Source organism: Dermacentor andersoni, chromosome 8, assembly GCF_023375885.2.
Source record: "Dermacentor andersoni chromosome 8, qqDerAnde1_hic_scaffold, whole genome shotgun sequence".
NCBI classification, from domain to species: Eukaryota; Metazoa; Arthropoda; class Arachnida; order Ixodida; family Ixodidae; genus Dermacentor; species Dermacentor andersoni.
In genome coordinates, this window is record NC_092821.1 from 97,456,085 (window position 1) to 97,475,575 (window position 19,491).

Here is a 19,491-nt window from a genome sequence, read left to right on the forward strand (position 1 = left end):
TATACAGGGAAAGAGCGGTATGCGTTCATTTAGGCTATGTTCTTTCAGAGGCTTACCGGCCCAAGACACACCCGGGTAAGTAACAAGATCACTCTTGCCTCTCTGAACGAAATATGTGTTTCGATCTGACAGCTGTGTTTCATGGTAAGCTTCTTTCAACTACTATCGCGTATGTAAAGGCAAAATGAGAGTTCCGCTGCTCTGGAGACTCTAGCACTTACGGACGCAGTTAAAATTTATTGTGAATACATTAAGGAACTGTGTTTGATTGTTTGTTTTTTTATGACCGCTTCGTCTACGCGCAGCTACTAAACGATATAGAAATGAGACGGCAGCGAATAACTCCAGGCAACCGCACCGTTGAGCCGAGAGGAAGTCCTTGCTCGGTGGTGCCATATAGGGGCGAGCAATAATTGCCATTGCAATAAAAAACTAGTTTGTTCAATTGCGTTCAAATAAGTAACTGCAGCGTAAAATTTATCACTGAAACGTTTATGCTGCACCATTATTACAGCGACAGGTAATATTATTTGATATTCACATTTATTGAAAACACAACTCGGTTCCGCTGTAGGCTGTAAAGCCCGCACTGAGAGCGTAACCATAACGTAAAGGTAAGGCGCTGCCGGGCGACTCTATTAAGCACTATATGTTAAACAATATGAAAGCAGTACTTATTGACAGAACTCAAGAAAACAATGATTATATATGTCTTCGAAGGAGAGAGGAAAGAAAAAAAAACAGCAAACTTTTGTCACCTTCTAAAATTGCAGCCTCGATTCCAGCGAAGCTCTGTTTCTCGAGCTGTTGGAATTGTGGAGAAAGCGAGCACTCAGTAATTATTTGTGAAGCTAATACCGAAGCCGGAAATGTCGAACGTTCGCCACATATAATAACGAATCATATGCCTTACATGTTAAACAACTGTCAACTTGGTATAGTGTATGGTTCAAAGCATTGTAAATAACGGCCCATAACGTCCTAGAGCACTTCTAAGCGACCTATATTTAGCAATTCTAAGTGCCCTACCAGCTTCCTTAGATATTGCGATGAGTCGGCAAAAAAGTCTATTGAATCAGGTCAAATTAGTCTCTCTGGCGCGTCGTGGCACAGTACAGCAAATAGTTACCGTATCTGAAGTCACTGACCGTGGTCGCATGACATGATCACACATCAACTCCGCGTATATACATGCACTTTTTCGTGAATAAACAAATGTTGAAAGTCAGCGCTGCGTGCGTCGTCTTCTGTCCCTGTACCCGGTTGTGCTGTTATTTATTATACGAACGCACTTTCTACACGCGCTACACACAGACAAAATTGATTTTTTCTACATATCAACCGTATGAAGTCGGTAGTATGATGGAAGCGCGTCTGGTCGGGATGATGCATACCTTAACGGTAGAGGTCCGTGCTCCGACGAAAATAGTTTAAAATATGTTGTTACGCGAAGGACGAGTCAGTAAGACGAGAAACTATTTACAGGTTATATTTACAACAGTGGTTGCAGCGCTGACCTGTTAGATTCACAGCGCGAGCCCATGTGGTTCTTCTTCCTCTCTTCTCGAGTGATGGCGCCCACGCGCCTCGTTCAAACAATGAGATGCCGCACGCGTGTAGCGTATTTCCCCGGCGGCAGAAGCGACGTCCCGGAGCGCCCAAATGTCATCACTCGGAGGGTGACACTGCTTCAGTCGTGCAACGTGCACGATATCACTGGACTGGGACGCAGATGGGGCGTCAGGAGCGATTTCGTAGGTGACGGGAGTCACGGCCCGAAGGACTCGGTATGGGCCTGTGTAACGACATAGCAGTTTTTCTGACAGGCCACCTGATGCGACGGAGACCATAGAAGCACCAAATTACCATGTGGGAAGTGCACGTTTCTGTGTCGCCGGTCGTACAAATGCCTTTGACTGTCTTGGGATTTCATAAAGCGATCACGGGCAATTTCCCTTTCGTGGGCGTCAGGTGCATATTCACTGGCCGGTGCCGCGTGAACGGGGAGAGTTGTGTCGAGGGACAGTGCTGGTTCGCGTCCAGACAGAAGGGAAAATGGGGAATGATAGGCTATGTCGTGGCGCGAGGAATTAGAAGCAAGTGTGGCAAACGGTGGAGCGAGGTCCCAGTCTGTGTGGTCTGAAGAGACATATTTCTCGAGCATGTCTGTGAGAGTGCGATTAATACGCTCCTTGAGGCCATTTGTTTGTGGAAGGTATGACATGGATAGCTTGTGCTTCGTGGCACAGGACTGCAGGATGTCCGCGATAACTTTTAATAGGAGTTTACGGCCACGGTCTGTGAGAAGTCGGGGAGCTCCATGTAATACGATCACGCCGTGTAGAAGAAATTCGGCAACATTTGTGGCGCAGCTTGTAGGAAACGCTCGGGTGATGGCGTAGCTTGTGGCGTAATCCGTGGCCACAGCGATCCACCTGTTTCCAGAGGTAGAAAGAGGAACACCGCCAAGTAACTTTCAAACCAATCAGAAAGAATGGTTCCGGGGGAATGTCGAGTGGTTGATGGTACCCAGCAGGGAGCGTCACTGACATTTCTCACACGCAGCTACCTATCTTTGAACAGAGCGAGCAAGCCCTGGCCAAAAGAAGCGTCGGTGGATCTGGTCGTAGGTACGTGACACACCCAGATTACCGGCAGTGGGGAGATCGTAAAGTTCGTGGAGAACAGACGAGTGAAGCTGTTTAGGGATCACAAGGAGTAATGCAGGGCCCTCGGGGTGAACGCTGTGGCGGTAGAGTACGCCATCTTGAAGTGGGAATAAGAGAAGGGAACCGTTGGGAAATAACGATTCTAGGCGGTCAAAGATGATACGCAAGGACGGGTCAGGGCGCTACTCGTCGGCGAAACGGAGAAGTGGAAAAAACAGAGAGAACAGAGACGTCGGTATCAGTATCAGACGTAGAGGTCACGTCTTCGACTGGCTAACGAGAGAGGCACTCTGCGTCCTGCTGTTGGCGTCCCGACTTGTAAGTCACTGTGTAGGGATATGCTTGTAGTCGGAGGGCCCAACGACCGAGGCGGCCAGTAGGATCCTTGAGCGACAAAAGCCAACAGAGCGTACGATGGTCTGTGATTACTGAGAAGGTCTTGCCGCATAAATATGGGCGGCACGTTGAAAGAGTCCAGACGAGAGCAAGACATTCGAGCTCGGTAATCGAATAGTTGCGCTCTGTCGTTGTCAGGGGCCGGCTAGCGTAGGCTATAATGCGGTCGTGTCCGTGTTGCCGTTGCGATAAGACAGCACCGATCCCATAACCACTGGCATCGGTTAGGACCTCTGTAAGTGCGGACGGGTCCAACTGGGCCAAGACCGGTGGATTGGTAAGAATCGTGATAAGGCGTAAAAATGCGGCAGCCTGAGGGAACCCCACGTAAAGGGACGTCTTTCTTCAGAAGTTCAGTGAGTGGTCGAGCAAATTGCTGCGGAATCTTTCACGAACCGTCGGAAATATAAACAAAGCCCCACAAAACTCCGGACGTCTTTGAAAGACTGAGGTACAGAAAAAGCCGTTACTGCTCGAACCTTCTCCGGGTCGGGTTGTACTCCGGAAGCATCGTTGAGATGGCCTAGCACTGTAATATATCGGCGCCCGATGTGGCATTTGGATGAGTTTAATTGGATCCCAGCCTTGAGGAAGATCTCAAGGATAGCTGCGACGCGCTCATGGTGCGTCTCAAATGTAGGATAAAACACAATGACGTCGTCGAGGCAAAAAAGGCAAGTTGAAGCAGAGAGCCGATCATCCGTTCGAACGTGTCGGGGGCATTGCATAAACCGAAAGGCATAACCTTGTATTGGTAGAGGCCATCTGGAATGACGAAAGCGGTCTTTACTTGGTCTTGCTCATCGACGGAAATCTGCCAATTAGCAGATCGAAGGTCGATGGACGAAGCGTATTTGGCACCGTGAAGACAATCAAGAGCGTCGTCGATTCGTGGTAAAGGGTAAACTTCCCTTTTAGTAATTCGGCTTAGGTGGCGGCAATCAGCGCAGAAACACCACGTGCCAAATATCTTTTTGACGAGCACGACCGGCGACGCCCAAGGACTCCACGAGGGCTCAACAATGCCTCTGGCGAGCATCTTGTTTACTTTCTGCTGAATAACTTGCCGCTCTGCGCTGGACACGTGATAAGGTTGGCGGTCAAGAGGAACAGCATTACCAGTAATAAAAACAGCGCAAAACGACGGGACGAGTGAGGGGACACAGACAACGGCGCTGTTAGGCGAGCTCTACAAGTCGCGGTGGCGAGCAAATTGATGCAAATGACTGAAGAACGGAAACACGAGAAAGGCACCAACGAAGGAAAAGAGCCCGATGTAGGAGAAATAAACTGCAAAAGAGTGCGCATTTGGGCTGGTTGGTTCATGATTACGAGCAATAAAAACAGCGCAAAACGACGGGACGAGTGAGGGGAGTGAGGGAGTGAGGAGTTCCGTTCTTCAGTCATTTGCATCAATTTGCTCGCCACCGCGACTTGTAGAGCTCGCCTAAACAGCGCCGTTGCTTGTGTCCCCTCACTCGTCCCGTCTTTTTGCGCTATTTTTATTGCTCGAAATCATGAACCAACCAGCCCAAATGCGCACTCTTTAGCATTACCAGTGTTTATCCGATGCTTAACAAGGGACGTGTGACCAAGTGGTCAATTTGCAGTGTCAAATATGTGGAGGTAGGAAAGCAAAGGGCGATATAGGGCGGCTGCTTGGTCAGGTGCGAGGTCCGGAGCGACCATGGGACGTAATGGGTCGTCGACGTTCAAGGCATCCTGCAGGTAATCAGGAGGATCTGGCGACGCGTCGCCTGCAATAGCAGTGACGTGGTCGTCTGTCACTGACCGGAGCGTGGCCACCGCTATGCTTTCAGGTAACCTTTGCTTCATGAAGCCAAAATTGAAAGCGGGGAGACACATCTGATTAGCGCAAGGGTTACGACGGAGTGTGGCACAGAGATGTCGCGCGCCAAGAGGACATCACGAATAGGTGCGACGACATAGTCGCCATCAGGCACGGTTGCCGTTGAGGCCAGTGCGACGAAGGATAGGGCGTTCGCAGGTAAGCGAAGAAACGCTGTAGTGCTGAGGGTGTTCGGTTGTTCGGGGCGAACGTCTGAAAGAAGAGGAAGAATGCGTCGTCAGAAAGTCGAGCTCGAAGATGAGGTCATGAGGGCAACTGGTCAGTACGGTGAACAGGACTGGAACTTGGCGGCCAGCAATTCCTATGCGAGCAGTGCACATAGCCCTGGCGGGAACAGTGGCGCCATTGGCGACGCGTACAAGTCGAGGGATGGCAGGCGTAAGAACTTTTTTTGAGGCGAGGACATAGGTTAGCACTCATTATGTACACTTGAGCTCCAGTAACAATTAATTCCGTCAACGGAACACCTTCTACGTCTGCTTCAATTAGGTTCGTGATGGTGAGGAGCGTCAACGGAGGATTTGGACAGGACGAACGTGATGCAGCACTAGCTCCAAGAGCTGCATGGCTTAGTTTTCCGTCCGACGGTTTGGCGAGGAAAAGTGGCGAGGTTGGGGTGACGGGGAGCGACGACGTTGAGGCGACGGCAATCGCACGGATGAGCGGCTGTCAGGGTCATCAGAAGTAAGGGTACAGACGGCGAGGTGAATGATGGTGAGCGTCGGCGTATGGTCGAGGAGAAGGGGATGAGCTCCAGTACGGCGGCATCCAGGTGGTGCGGCAGTGGCGAGATACATCACCAACGCGGTGGCAGCGGAAGCAGATCGGTTTGTCGTCTGGGGTTCGCCATTAAGCAGGATTGCGTAGTCTGGGTGCGAAATACTGGTCATTGCAAGTTGTGGTAATGGGAATGGGTGCCGAATGAGGTCGGGAGACAGAGCAGGCGGTAGGGATGCCAAGGCTTGCAATTTCTTGTGGCACAACTGTTTGAATAACGAAAATAATGGGGGCCGCTTGGTCAAAGGTACCGTCAGGGGGTCGTATACGAAGGGGGGCCGCACTCGCCGCTTCAATCTCACGGCGAACGATACGTGTGACGTTCTCTTGAAATGGTCGTGTGGCTGTAAGAGCGGTGCAAGAGGACGTGGCAGGGGTGTTTGGGAGCCGGGAAAACTGTGGGACGACGGGGCGGCTTTTGGCTACCTCGAAGCAGCGGCATTCTTTGACGCTGGCATCGGCGGTAGAAACGTCTTTACAGACGAGCAAATTGAAGGCATCATCCGCAATGCCTTTTAGGATATGGCCCACCTTGTCAAGCTCCGTCATGTGCTCGTCGATTTTTCGGCAAAGCGCGAGCACTTCCTGTATGTGGCAGACATACGATTCGGTCGACGACCAGACACGGGTGGCAAGCTCTTTTCGCGCAGCCTCTTGGCGACCTGATGGGTTGCCAAATAGGCGGCGAAGTCGCTCTTTGAAAATGTTCCAGCTGGAGAGCTCGATTTCATGGGTGCGAAACCAGACACGCGGTGTCTCGTCCAGATAAAAGATCACATTGGCAAGCATGATGGTAGGGTCCCAGTGGTGGCTTCGGCTAACACGCTCATACATGATGAACCAGTGGTCGACGTCAACGTCATTTTGGGCGGCGAATGTGCCAGGATCACGGAGACTAGGAACCGTAATGTACGTTGTGGTTGCCGCCGCAGGCGTAGATGGCAACGGGGTGGTTCCATTGGAAACCATAGCTGAGAAGATGACGGTGCGGCCGCTTCGGAGCTACGTGGCGAGGACGGGGAACGTTCCGCCTCCACCACAATGTTACGCGAAGGACGAGACTGTTGAACAGCAACTATTTACGGGTTATATTTACAACAGCGGTTGCAGCGCTGACCGGTTAGATTCCTAGCGTGAGCCAAGGTCCTTCTTCATACTCTTTTCTCGAGTGATGGCGCCCACGCGCCTCGTTCAAACAATCAAATACTACACGCGTGTAGCAATATATTTACGTTTCGGCTCCCCCACGCGAACCTTGTTCACAGTGGAATGTGGGGCAGAGCTGGCGCGCTTTTAATGTGCGGCTCAAAACCTGACTAAGGCACTTGGCATGCATGGACGGCAGATTGCCTTCTTTGCGATTAAGCGTGTGCGCCGTGGTTTGGATGAATTGGGACTCAAGGTAAAGACGCGAAGAATGATTTCGTGCCTTGGTGATCACGCGAGATTTCGCCCAATTCATCGTATGTGACGTGGGTGCCCGGTTTTCGACCAGGGCTAGTGCATCAGCTGTCTGGCGCATGCTGATCGCAGAAAAGGATGGTCCACACTGGCCAGTTCGAACGTTTTCAATAACTTCATAAGCAGATTTTCATGCCCCTAGTAACGAGACCTACGAAGATAAAATAACGTTGCCTCCATATATATATATATATATATATATATATATATATATATATATATATATATATATATATATATTTAACCTGAGACCCGGGATGCATTTGGGTGCACAGATTTTCCCCAAACTTTCAGAATAAGTTAGTAGGGTTATATTAAATATTTAAAGTTTAATATTTAATATAATATTTAATATTTAAAAAAATTAAAGTGTTAAATATTTTTTCAATAGCCCTGACAGTTGCAGCTCAGTGCGATGTCCAATATATTGGACACTGGGATTCTACCCGGTATTTTTTCACCCAGCAGGCACGTAATGACGTAACGCAGACATTGTGCTCGAACTCGTGTGCAAAAATATTTTAATAACTCGAAAGGCAAAGTAGTGAATAAAATACATAAAAAGAGCATTCCTCTCCTCAACGAAAATTTTGCTCTCGTGTTCACTTCCTGTGGGCAATTTCAAAACACCTTTTTCTCATTGGTGATGCAGCAGAAGAGCAGACATTTGGTGCAAAAGAACTTTGTTTTCATGTCGCAGCCCTGTACTCTGCAACGGGCAGTGTTTGCAGTGTCAACCAGCATTGAGCAGTGGGTAGTGCTCTTTTCTTGGGCTTCTCGAGGAGACAGTCGAGCCTGCGTTGATGGGGGATGCCACTCGGCTTCTTTCTCACTCTCCGTTTCATCCTGCTTCTTCCCTTAAGCCCCGAGTCTCAGCAACAGATTGGCGGAACTGCATATATTTGAGTATTTCTTTCCGCTGTTTCTTTAGGGAGCGTATGTCCCCCGTGTACTGCACCCAGGAGTTGTTGAGGGCAATGTCCAAGAGGTGAAAAATGGCTCTGATTGTCCACTTGTTGACGCGTGCTTTTATCCTGTAGTAACTTATCATTCGGTATGCCTTGTTAACACCGCCCATGTTGACGTTGTACATGCGAACAATATCTGGCAGAGGGATATCGATTTGTTTTTTTCCCTTACGAGACCACTTGCGACAGCTGCTGTCTTGCGGGTCCAAGCCATGGATTGAAAAAAGAAAAGTTATCGGCTTAATTCATCAGGCATGCGAGGCCGGTCCCCTAAAGAAAAAAAGAGACGCGATTTCGTCCACAAGCCGCTAAATGCCAACAGTACTCGCCTGCTGTTCATAACAAGGCCATCGCAAAAGTGTGGTCAAAATAACCGGGTTGAGTCCTAGCGTCCAACGTAATGGACACGCGAAATCAAAGGAAGCGTAAGAAAAAGTAAACGCGCAAACAGATTAAATTTCGTATTCTGCGCGTACGCTGTAGCATTACCTTTAATATAAAATCAAATGCATGCCCTAAAAGCAGGTAGAAACACGAGAAACAGTGCTTACTTCTCCGGCAGCTGCCGTAAAACGCCGCGCCGCTGAATGCCGTCATTGTGGAACTGTTTCGGCGAGAATTGGAACGATGTATTTTCATCAATGCTGCACAGATGGCGCAAGCAGGTGTCCAATAAGTTGGACAGCGCGGTTTTATGAGGATGAAAGCCTTGACACAGGGGTACTGCCTCATATCTGAATGTCCAATATATTGGACAAATCCCCATAGCGGGGTCTCTCTCTCTCTCTCTCTCTCTCTCTCTCTCTCTCTCTCTCTCTATATATATATATATATATATATATATATATATATATATATATATGTATATATATGCATATATGCATATATATAGAATACGGGACCCACTTCAATTTTTTCGCTTGCGTGGTATAAGGACTTCAATATCATTTTTTTGCAGCTGCTGAGGACCTAGCGTACATGAGAGAAACTTTGCCCACGCACTGGATAATCCAAAGAAATGTTTTGCACCAATATAATGTGAAATTTTCGTGAACCATAACGCAGCGCAATATAATCAGTGTTGACGCTTTTCTTTGTTGGAGAACCAATGACTAGAGTTGCGGTTAAGTCACGAAGTTTCTTCACGAAGCCTCTATCGGAAAAAAAATGAATTTGTGGGGTTTTACGTGCCAAAACCACTTTCTGATTATGAGGCACGCCGTAGTGTGGGACTCCGGAAATTTTGACCACCTGGGGTTCTTTAACGTGCACCTAAATCTAAGTGCACCAGTGTTTTCGCATTTCGCCCCATTGAAATGCGGCCGCCGTGGCCGGGATTTTATCCCGCGACCTCGTGCTCAGCAGCCCAACACCATAGCCACTGAGCAACCACGGCGGGCACTCTATCGAAAAAAGATATCTATGTTGAAAAGCACACTCATTTAATTGCCGGTTTCAAAGCAATTCTCCGGCAAACATGCAGTTGTCAAAGTTCTGAAATTTGTGTGATTTAGTCAAATATTTTCGATTTATAGCCGACAAAACACGCTGCGAAGAGCGGAACCAGGGAACATTTGATGTAGAAGAATGATCTACACCGTACTCTAAAGAGTTTCTCACTTAACTTGAGCCAAGCTTTAAAAATATTCAAATGCTACACAGCTGGAAAGAACCAAGGTACTGTTCTTTGTAGTCGCTTGTAGATACTCAGAGAGGTTTTTCCATTCCGCGTAGTTATATAATGTCTGAATAAATTATTCAACTCCCCAATTATATAGTTATATTAAACGTGTCAATGAGAAAATTGTAGAGCAGCGTGAGGAACCCTCGATACAGGTTTATGTTGCACAATGCGTGCTACATAAAAGTGTTTTTCCGAGTGAGAATGAAGCACGCGAATAAATGCAAAGTGCTTTGAGCGGCCAGTCGCGCGGCGATTTGGCGTGTATTACTATATGTCTATATACCAATTGTATTCTATATATATGCATATAAACTATGTATCGCTATATTTTTTATCTCACGGTTGCCAAAATTCGCGAATTCTGGCTGCGGAGTGCGATAATTTGGAGCGTTTGTGGACTACACGAGGGCATGACCTGATATGAAATCGTAAAGGTGAGTTTCAGGAGTAAGCACGAACAGTTTGACCAGCAGCATCTTCGACGACTATGTTTTAGTGTAGGTTCATGAAAAATTGTTTTGTCACTAACAATATCAATAAGGCTAGTGTTCTCGTATTGCGTCTGGTGATACAAACCACGCCACATGCAATATGGATACCGTATAATTTCCATCCACCGATCATGTTCTGGTCTGAGCCTTTAATTCGCTGGTTACTGTCTGAAGTTGAGCTAACGTAAGCTTTTCAGGTGATGGCATGGGAGGGGGGGGGGGGGGGGGTCGAGAGCGCTCTGACCGTGCTTTGAAGTTGGTGAGAGAAGCTTTTAGCCTGCATTACGAGGTGGACCAGGCATTTCAGTGACAATCCTGCTTCCTTGTGCAAACAGTAACGCTTACTTGTGCTTTTGCATCAGCGTTGAAGCGCTTCCAGAACGATTTGAAACGACCACACGCATATGCCATAAGCCACCAAATTCTTGTTTTCGAGCGTCGTTTTGATTTTCTCAATGAGTGCTAATTAAGTTTGTGAGGACGTTCCTAGAATGTTGAAATGCAGGATGAATGTTAAATGCATCGTATATTTAAATGAAAGGTTTCACTGTTATTGCAGGGCATATATACGTTATGCTATTAATTTCGCTGTATTCTAGTCTGTTCTTATCATAAACTGCCCCTACAAGCGAGGTAAGCGAGGGGATGACGTAGGCTGAACGCCTTTCGAACCACTGAAGAAGCGCGGGAAAAAGAGCGAGTTTGAACAGAACAATTACGCAATCATGGCTAGGGAATTTGTTAACTTGACCGCGATATTCAATTGATAGTTAAACCTTCGCTCTGTTTTTTTACTCACGCAGTACCGGAGGACCCGGTTTCCCGTTAGTGGTATGGCTTCTTGGCCTAATTACACGAATCACAGCTGACAGGTTGGAAAAGGCACATTCCTCCAAGCGCATTTGCACACGTATATGGAGCACATTACGCGTGCGTATTCATGTTGTTAGTGGTCGCAGTGAAAATACATTCATCTCTAATGTACTGCTACAATTGCTGCTGCTCACGAGTTTCCGGCAGCGACCTGTTTTTTAAATGCCAGAATGAGATACTGAGAACAAGGAACGCGTCAATATTCACCAAACGATCTAACCTGCCAGTGTTAGAGAATGCTTTTTTCAGTTTACAATATCGACAGTAATGATATCTTTTTTTTTTTATCGTAAACAGTTTTTAATACACAGCGAAAGTTACTCGGAGGGAGATATTGTGTTAGTCGAAATGTGCCGACGCATATGCTGTCCCTTGAGGAAAAAACCTTTTAAAAGAGACTACTTCGTGTAACATTAAGTCGGAGTCAGCAGGTTAGAATTGAATGACAGATTACACTCCTCGCCAGATTAAGTCATCGATGTCCTACACCTGTTTCCTTTTGGCTTGTGTTAGCGCTGAATTTTGTTTTAACCATAATAACTACTCTAGAAGAAAACAACTACTCTTTGACGTAACCAGAAGCTTGTTAACCTCTCGATAGACGAAGTGAAAAAAAAAAACTAGGATAGCAGCAACAGGTGACCACATTATAGACTTCCGTGGGCTTTTATTCTGTGTCAATTTGAGTGTGCAATCGTTTCCTTCGTGCTAAAATTACTGCTAAAATTTAAGTATAATAAAATAAGTAAGACAAGGTATAATGAGCGCGTAATTTTCATAAAAGTTATTGTAGAGCAATGTCATCAGTGCTGACGCTTTTCTTTGTTGCAGTACCAGTCACTAGACCTCCTGGTAAGTCGTAGCAAGTGTTTCTTCACGAAGCCCCATTCGACATGTGATATGTAGGTTGAGCAAAGCATCCTCATTTAATGGCAGGTTTCGAAGTAATTCTCTGGCAAACATATATTTGGCAACGTTGTGAAGTTTGTGTCATTCAGTGAAAACTTTTAGATTTATAAGTGACAAAACGAGCTGCGGAAAGTGGGACCAAGGAGCGTTTTGTTCAGAAGTATGATCGATGATGAACCTGCATGATAGCAGGTTCTCTCTCCCCGGCCGACCGTCTTTGGCGCTTGTACCTTCAAATGTCACCGCTGATCACCTGTTGTTGCAACGCTAGGTCATGTCTCGAACCCGGCCCCATAAAGTAGCGTGGCGGTGGCATAGGGTTGAAGAAATCAGAAGTTATAAAGTTGGAAATCGAAAAAGAAATGAAGGTTTATTCGCACCTAGCTGCAGAAAAGTTATTTACATCGATCAATAAGAAATACAGAAAAAGTTAAATGTTTAGGAAAGAACACCTGGATGAGCCTCGTTTCAATAGCCCGGAGCCCTTTGAGTCGTTTCGGCATCCCCGGAAGTGGAAACTCTTCGTTCCCTTCGCGGCGCATCTTCTCTGACGAGGGGAGCTCATTATGGCAAAACTATCAGCGCCCAGTGCCGCCTGGGAGATGTCCTCCGACTATTTTCCCAGCGTAGTTCTACAACTCTAATCTAGCGAGTAGCAAACAGCATGTTGTCCACTGCAGTCATGACAGAGCTTTAGACATGTAACTGATATTAATGCAAAGAAGAGCAAAGAAGTCTTTTTCATGGCATATTGGGGTGCTTGAGAGCGCTCTGACCGCGTTTTGAAGTTGGTGAGAACAGGATTAAACCTGCGGTACGAGACCAATGAGATATGTAAGTGAGACTCTTGCTTCCTAATTATCCGTTGAGCCAGATTCTTGCAGCAGTTTCTTTGCATGAACATTGTAACAGTGCCCGAAAGTCTTGAAACGACCACACTATTATGCCATAAGCCTCCAAATTCCTGTTTTCGTGCCTTGTTATGCTTTTCTCAGCGAGTCCCAAATTAAGTTTATGAGGACGTTCTTTGAACCTTGCATGCAGGATGAGTGTTAATGGCTTCCTACAGGTAAATGAACGGTTTCGCTTGAATAACAGGGCCTGCTTATAGTACGCTATACATTTCGATCGATTCGATTCCGTTCTTATCATAAACCGCCCATCAAGACCGGCTAATTGAGCTGATAACGTAGGCTGAACGCCTTTCGGATCACTGACCAAGCGGCGGAAAAAAGAACGAATTGGTACGGAATCGTTACGTGATAATGGCCAGTGAATCCGTAAATTTGGTCATATTTAACTGATAATAAAATTTCACTCTCTCTCTCTCTTCTCTTCACGTAGCGGAAGGCCCGAAGCCTGGTAAGTGATATCAATTTTTGGCCTAATTACACGATCAACAGCTGACAGGTTAAAAATATCAAATTACTCCACGTGCCTTTGCACACTTAGATGGAGCATATCACGCACACGTGTTCATATTGTTAGCGGTGCAGTCAAAAGCGTAGATCCCTAATCAACTGCTACGATTGCTGCTGTTCACGAATTTCCGGTGGCAACTGTTTGTTAAATACCCTAGTGAGCTTGTGCAGCCATTGAGCGTGTCCAGCTTCATCAAACGGTTTAACCTAAACGCATTAGAGAATGCTTTTCCATCCTACGATATCGTCGATGGTGGTATCTTTTTATCGTAAACAGTTTTTAATACCCAGCGAATGTACCAGCGCATATGGTGTCCCATGAGGAAAGAACTTTTAAAAGAGACTACTTCTTGCGACACTAAATAGGGACAGCAGATTAGAATGGTATGGTAGTTTATACTCCTCGTACAATGAAGGCACCTGAGTGCCTTCATTGAAGGCACTAACAAACGAGATGACTACATTACAGATTTCCATCAGCTATGATTCTGCGTCATTTGTACTTGCGATCGTTTCCTTCGTGTTAAAATTATTGCTTAAATGTAAGTATAATAAAATACGTAAAACAAGGTGAAATAAGTTAGAAATTTTAATAAGATGTAAGGTAGCGCGATATCATCAGCGTTTATGCTTTTATTTGTTGCAGAACCCAGGACAAGAGCTCCACGTAAGTCGTAGCAAGTGGTTTTTCAGGAAGTCTCAGTCAACACGAGATGTGCAGGTTGATAAAAGCAGCGTTCTTTATTTGCGCATCTCGAAGCAATTATGCGGCAAGCATATATTTGTCGAATTCCTTCAATTTGTGTGATTCAGTGAAGTGTTCGAGATTTATAATTATAAAACGAGCTGCGAAAAGTGGGACCAGGGAACCTTTTGCTAGGAAGTATAATGCACAGGATAGTCTATCTGCAATAACCCGTGCTTATTCATGGCGGGCTTGAATAAATACCTCACGAAAAGACACATCTGCAAAACCTAAGATGAAGCCGCGTTGAAGCTTATCAACACGATCTTCGAGATCCATTAAGTCAAATATAATAAATAGTAAAATAACACTGATATGTCATGACTTTATGCTTGAAAGCACACAATTCCCACAAGTCATTCTCACAACAACCATAAATCACGTCAGCCATGACAAGTGGCGCCATACTAGGACCAAACCTTTATGATAGCTTGAGGATGGCCCCGGTGACTCGCTGTATTTGTATTTTCGAGGTAGTAATTGCAAAGCCAGCTTGTAATTGCTTCGAAGTGCCTCAACTGACATTTCTGATCTTGTGTAACACCATACACAACCAATTCGGGTTATTTACTCAGTAAATACCATTAATTTATTTTCTGCAGTACCGCCAACGACAGAGGAAGCACCGAGTAAGTCGCGACGTTCTATTATTACCAATATCTTATTTCATCAGTAAATATTGTCTGGTAGTTGTGGCCCTGCTACAAGCATTCTTTCGATTTTGCAACTGCGCTAACCTAAACGCTGGATCAGTCAATATGAGTTTTTAATGGACCATGCGTTCAATAAAAAGTGTTTTGTTTTAAAATCAACAGTCAAAGAGCGAATCCGACAGTGGGTATTACAACTTCAGTCGCACTTGCATGCAGTACCGTACGGATCCTTTTCTTGTCAGCTCTACTCAGCGGTAGCAACGATGAAAACAATGTTACTTAAGCTTTGGGTGAACTGCACACTCCGCGTAATAAATGTGTATGCAAATGTAATTCTGAAATTTTACGTGTCATGCCTACTATTTGATTACCAAGCATGCTGTAGTGGTGTGTGGGAGGGGTGTAGGGGTCTCCCGAATTATTTGGACCACGTGTAGCTCCTAACGCGAAGCCAACAGTGGGTGTAAGCGCACTTTTCAATTCGCCCTCATAAAAATGCGGCCGCCGCTGCCAGAATTTGATGCAGCGTTCTCGGACGTATCATCCCAACTATGTAGCAGCTACTCGGCAACGATGTGCCAAATATTGCCACACACGATCGCTTTGCCTAAAGCACCACATTGCTTTACGGCATACTCGACGGGCTGCGACCATTAGGAACGGGGAAGGACAAAAACTTTCTGCCTTCTTCCAATGCTTGAAGAACTAAATTATTTTTTTGTTCTTGTGCTTGGAGCACGTGAGTCAACTGTATTGAAAAATGTGCAACATGTGTCGCTGTACAAGAAGGCCATACTTATTTGCTGCGTAATTACAAATACGGATTGTGTTACCCCATTACGCCTTGACTCCACTTCAGAGGAGTGTCCAATATCTCTTTGATGTAACATTTTGCCGTTTTTTTCCTGTGGCGCCAACCGCACAACGATGTAGAGGAGAGAACAGAAACACACAGGCGCCTGTGTGTGTCGGTTTTCTCCTCTGCGTCCTTGCGGTTTTTGAGATCCAATGTATCGTAATAAATTTAGGCAACACTGGAGCCATTGTTGGCAGTCTATCGTAATTTATTACTAAATTTATGTTTATTTATTTATTATACCTCAAATACCCCGTGCAGCGGTGTTACATGAGAGGTGGGGATTCATACAGGGTTTGTTCGATGTGCGCTTTGAACGCAGTGGGGCTGGAGTGGTGCACGACGTGGGGAGGAAGGTCATTCCAGTTATTGGCTATTTGAACAAAAAATGAGCGAAGATCGGCAGTTGCGCGGGCTTGCGCAGGACAAACGGTGTTTTGGTGGTTACTACGGGAAGATGTGTGATGTGTGGGCGAAGGGAGTGAGACGGAAATGATTCTTGTTTATGCGATGCACGAGAGAATTGGAACAATTTGTATAGGTGGGACAACACAATGCTTTTGGTCTATTTCAATATTTTTTTTTTAAGTTTACACCACCTAAATTGCAGAACATGCGAGTGGATCCATAGCTGGTCGCTGGTTCTGCATTGTTACGTCGCCAGGTGATGTCTCAGACTCGGCTACATATGAAAGTGTGACGGACGCTTCGTGTTGAAGAAATCAAAAGCTCAGAAACTCGGAGATCCAAAACAAACAGGCTTTCTGGCACTTCAACAAAACTTACTGACATCGTTCAATAGGAAATGCCGAAAAAGTCAAGTGATTGGCAACGAGCGCCTGGATGAGTCTCGGTTCCATGGCCCAGAGCCCTTCGCGTCGTCTCGGCCTCCCCCGTAGTAGCAAATCTTTCTTCCCTTTGTGGCGCTTCTTCCCTGCCAAGGGAAGTTCTTTACGGGGAAATTAACAGCACCCAGCATGGCGTAGGACCTGCCCTCCGATTATCTTCCCATCATAGTTTTTGCATTCTCCACTTGCGCGTGACAAACAGCATGTTGTCTACTGCAGTCACAACCGGGTCTTAAACGTGTAACTGGTAATAGCGCAAAGAAGAGCAAAATGTGTCCCAAGACATATTGGCCACAACATAAGCTGAATTGTGATGAATAAGACTTAACAGAGTTAGAGAGAAGAAATGTTTTCGTGATAATTACTTTGTAAGCATTATTCAATAGGCTAAATTGCCAAACTTATAATAATACTTTAATTGTGAATACATGCAGGCGCATTTTCTGCGACATTGTGAGTCCTCATATTTAAGCCGCAAAATCAACTTTTCTACCGCTATGCTAGTAGCATCCTTTTCAGATGAAAAACAAATGCGAAGCTTATTTTGTAGAAAGCACGAAGTTATGCCAATGTTTTAGGCCAACAAATTATATAATAACTTCCGCATAACAATGGCTGTATATATACAAGTTTGTGGTGAAGTTAACTAGTGTTTTTTTGCTTACTGTCGCGGCTCTTTCGGCGAAACACCTGTGACAGATATCTCACCAATGAAAAAGGAACCTAATACGCCAAAATAAATATTCCTATCAATCTTCCCTATACCGGCAGCAACCAGTAAAAATTGATTTCGCAGCGAAGCTTTTGATATTAAATTATAACTACGTCCACGAAAGCATGCAGGAGTAACGATCCGAGTCAAATGCGGATGCTGTGCAATTTCTTACAACTCAATGTATAATATAGGTTAAATAGTTCCAATCAAAGACAGTCTACTCAAAGCTTTGACTAGTGTCTTGTAATAGGAAAGATGACAAGCTCCAGCTCTCACACCTAAAAAAAGAGAAACAACAAACCACACTTAAAATAATGTTCTTCAACTACCAGTCAACTCTCTATTTCAACCTGCTCTTCCAATGACTTTATGCAGTAGTCTGGACATTGCCTTCTTGGGCATCTGAAATAATTTTTTAACCTTGAGAAAGTGAGCAAAAAATTAGATGCCTGTGATTCCTGGTAATACGAATTCTCCACATGTAAGAATTCATTTTTTTCTTTTTTAACAGTCTGGCGAGCTAGAGTATAATACCAGTGTAGCAGAAAAAAAATGACTCATCTCCGTCATCCATGGAGATCATATGCTGCTGATAATTCAAGATACAGAAGCACACTTGTATTATTGCAAGCAAGCGAAAAGATACTTTGCCTGACAAATCGGCTCACAAACAAACGCACGCACCCAGAATATTACCGGGATAGAAAGGTTTAGGTACTAGAGCACGAACAAAGAAATTAAAAAAAATATTGATCCGGTTATGGCTGATGAAAAATTGGTATGACAAGCTATATCTCACGGTTTCCGAAATTCCCAAATCTTGGCTGTGGAGCACGATAATTTGACCGATGTATGGGCTACACGAGGGCATGATCTGATTTGAAATCATAAACACAAGTTTCAGGACTGCGCATATGGGCGCACCCTTTGACCCGCAGCATCTTCGACGAGGTGCGTTTTAATACAGATGCAGAAGAAATGGTTTTGTCACTAACAATAAGCATAAACCTTTTGTGCTTATACAGCATTCGGTGATAGAAATCACGCCCTTTGCAATATTAATACCGCCGTTTCAATCAGCGCATGACGTTCTTGTCTGAGCCTTTTATTCACCGATTCAATTCGTAACTTTCGCAAACCAAAGTTTTTTTCGTCGCATGTTAGGTTTTTGAGAGCGCTATGACCATGCTTTGAAGTTGGTGAGAACAGATTCAAACCTGCATTACGAGACAAACCAGATATGTACGTGAGAACCTTGCTTCCTAATTGTCGGTTGAGCGAGTTTGTGCCAGCAGTAAGGCTTAGATGTGCTTTTGCAGGAACGTTGTAGCGCTGTCAAAACGCTGCGAAACAACCACAAACATATGCCCTAAGCCACCAAATTCTTGTTTTCGAGCTTTGTTATGTTTTTCTCAGTCAGTCCCAAATTAAGTTTCTGAGGACGTTCTTAAAACGTTGCATGCAGGAAGAGTGCTAAAAGCCTCGTGTATTTAAATGAACAGTTTCACTATTATAACAGAGCCTATATACTTTAAGCTTTACATTTCGATCTAATCTATTCTGTTCTTATCATGAATAGCCCATTAAAGCCAGGTAATCGAGGTGACAGCGTAGGCCCAAACAGCTTTCGGACCAGTGACGAAGCGGGGAAAAAAAGAACGAATTCGAACAGAATCGTTACGTGATAATGGCTAGTTAATCCGTTATATTGGCCATATTTATTGATTGTAAAATCTTCAATCTCTCCCTCCCTCTCTCTTTTCGCACAGTGCCAGCCACGAGGCCCGGTAAGTGATACCATTTTTTCCCTAATTACAGGATCGACAGCTGGAAAGTTAGAAAATGCACATTATTCGAAGCTCAAAGCGGGTTTGCACAGTGTTAGATACGAGACCCTTCCCTGGCATCCTTCGAGTTCACCAGACCACATCGAATCGCGTCGCACTTAATTAAGGCGCGCAGAAGCGCATCTACCGCGTTCCCGAGGCGCAGTACGTCCAGACAAGTTGGCGACCCCCACCCTTCTCGTGTGCTGCACGCGGTGCTATTGTCGCACTGTTTGACTCTTTTCGAAACGGTAGCGGGAGCCTGGCACGATTCCAGGTAACCTGGGTCCCGAGCAAAGCTGCTTTGCAGCTCTGAAGGGTCGCTCGAA

General features: G+C 45.5%; 1 protein-coding gene across 1 annotated transcript in view; it reads left to right on the forward strand.

The window, feature by feature from the left end:
• The window catches only part of LOC129384193 (uncharacterized), a 126,821-nt gene that overhangs the window by 35,899 nt on the left and 71,431 nt on the right, over positions 1–19,491 (forward strand). The window contains exons 6-9 of the mRNA XM_055069411.2: positions 49–75; positions 12,021–12,041; positions 13,443–13,460; positions 19,106–19,123. Of these exons, the coding sequence (XP_054925386.2) occupies positions 49–75; positions 12,021–12,041; positions 13,443–13,460; positions 19,106–19,123 (84 nt within the window). The remainder of the gene's footprint in view (positions 1–48; positions 76–12,020; positions 12,042–13,442; positions 13,461–19,105; positions 19,124–19,491) is intronic.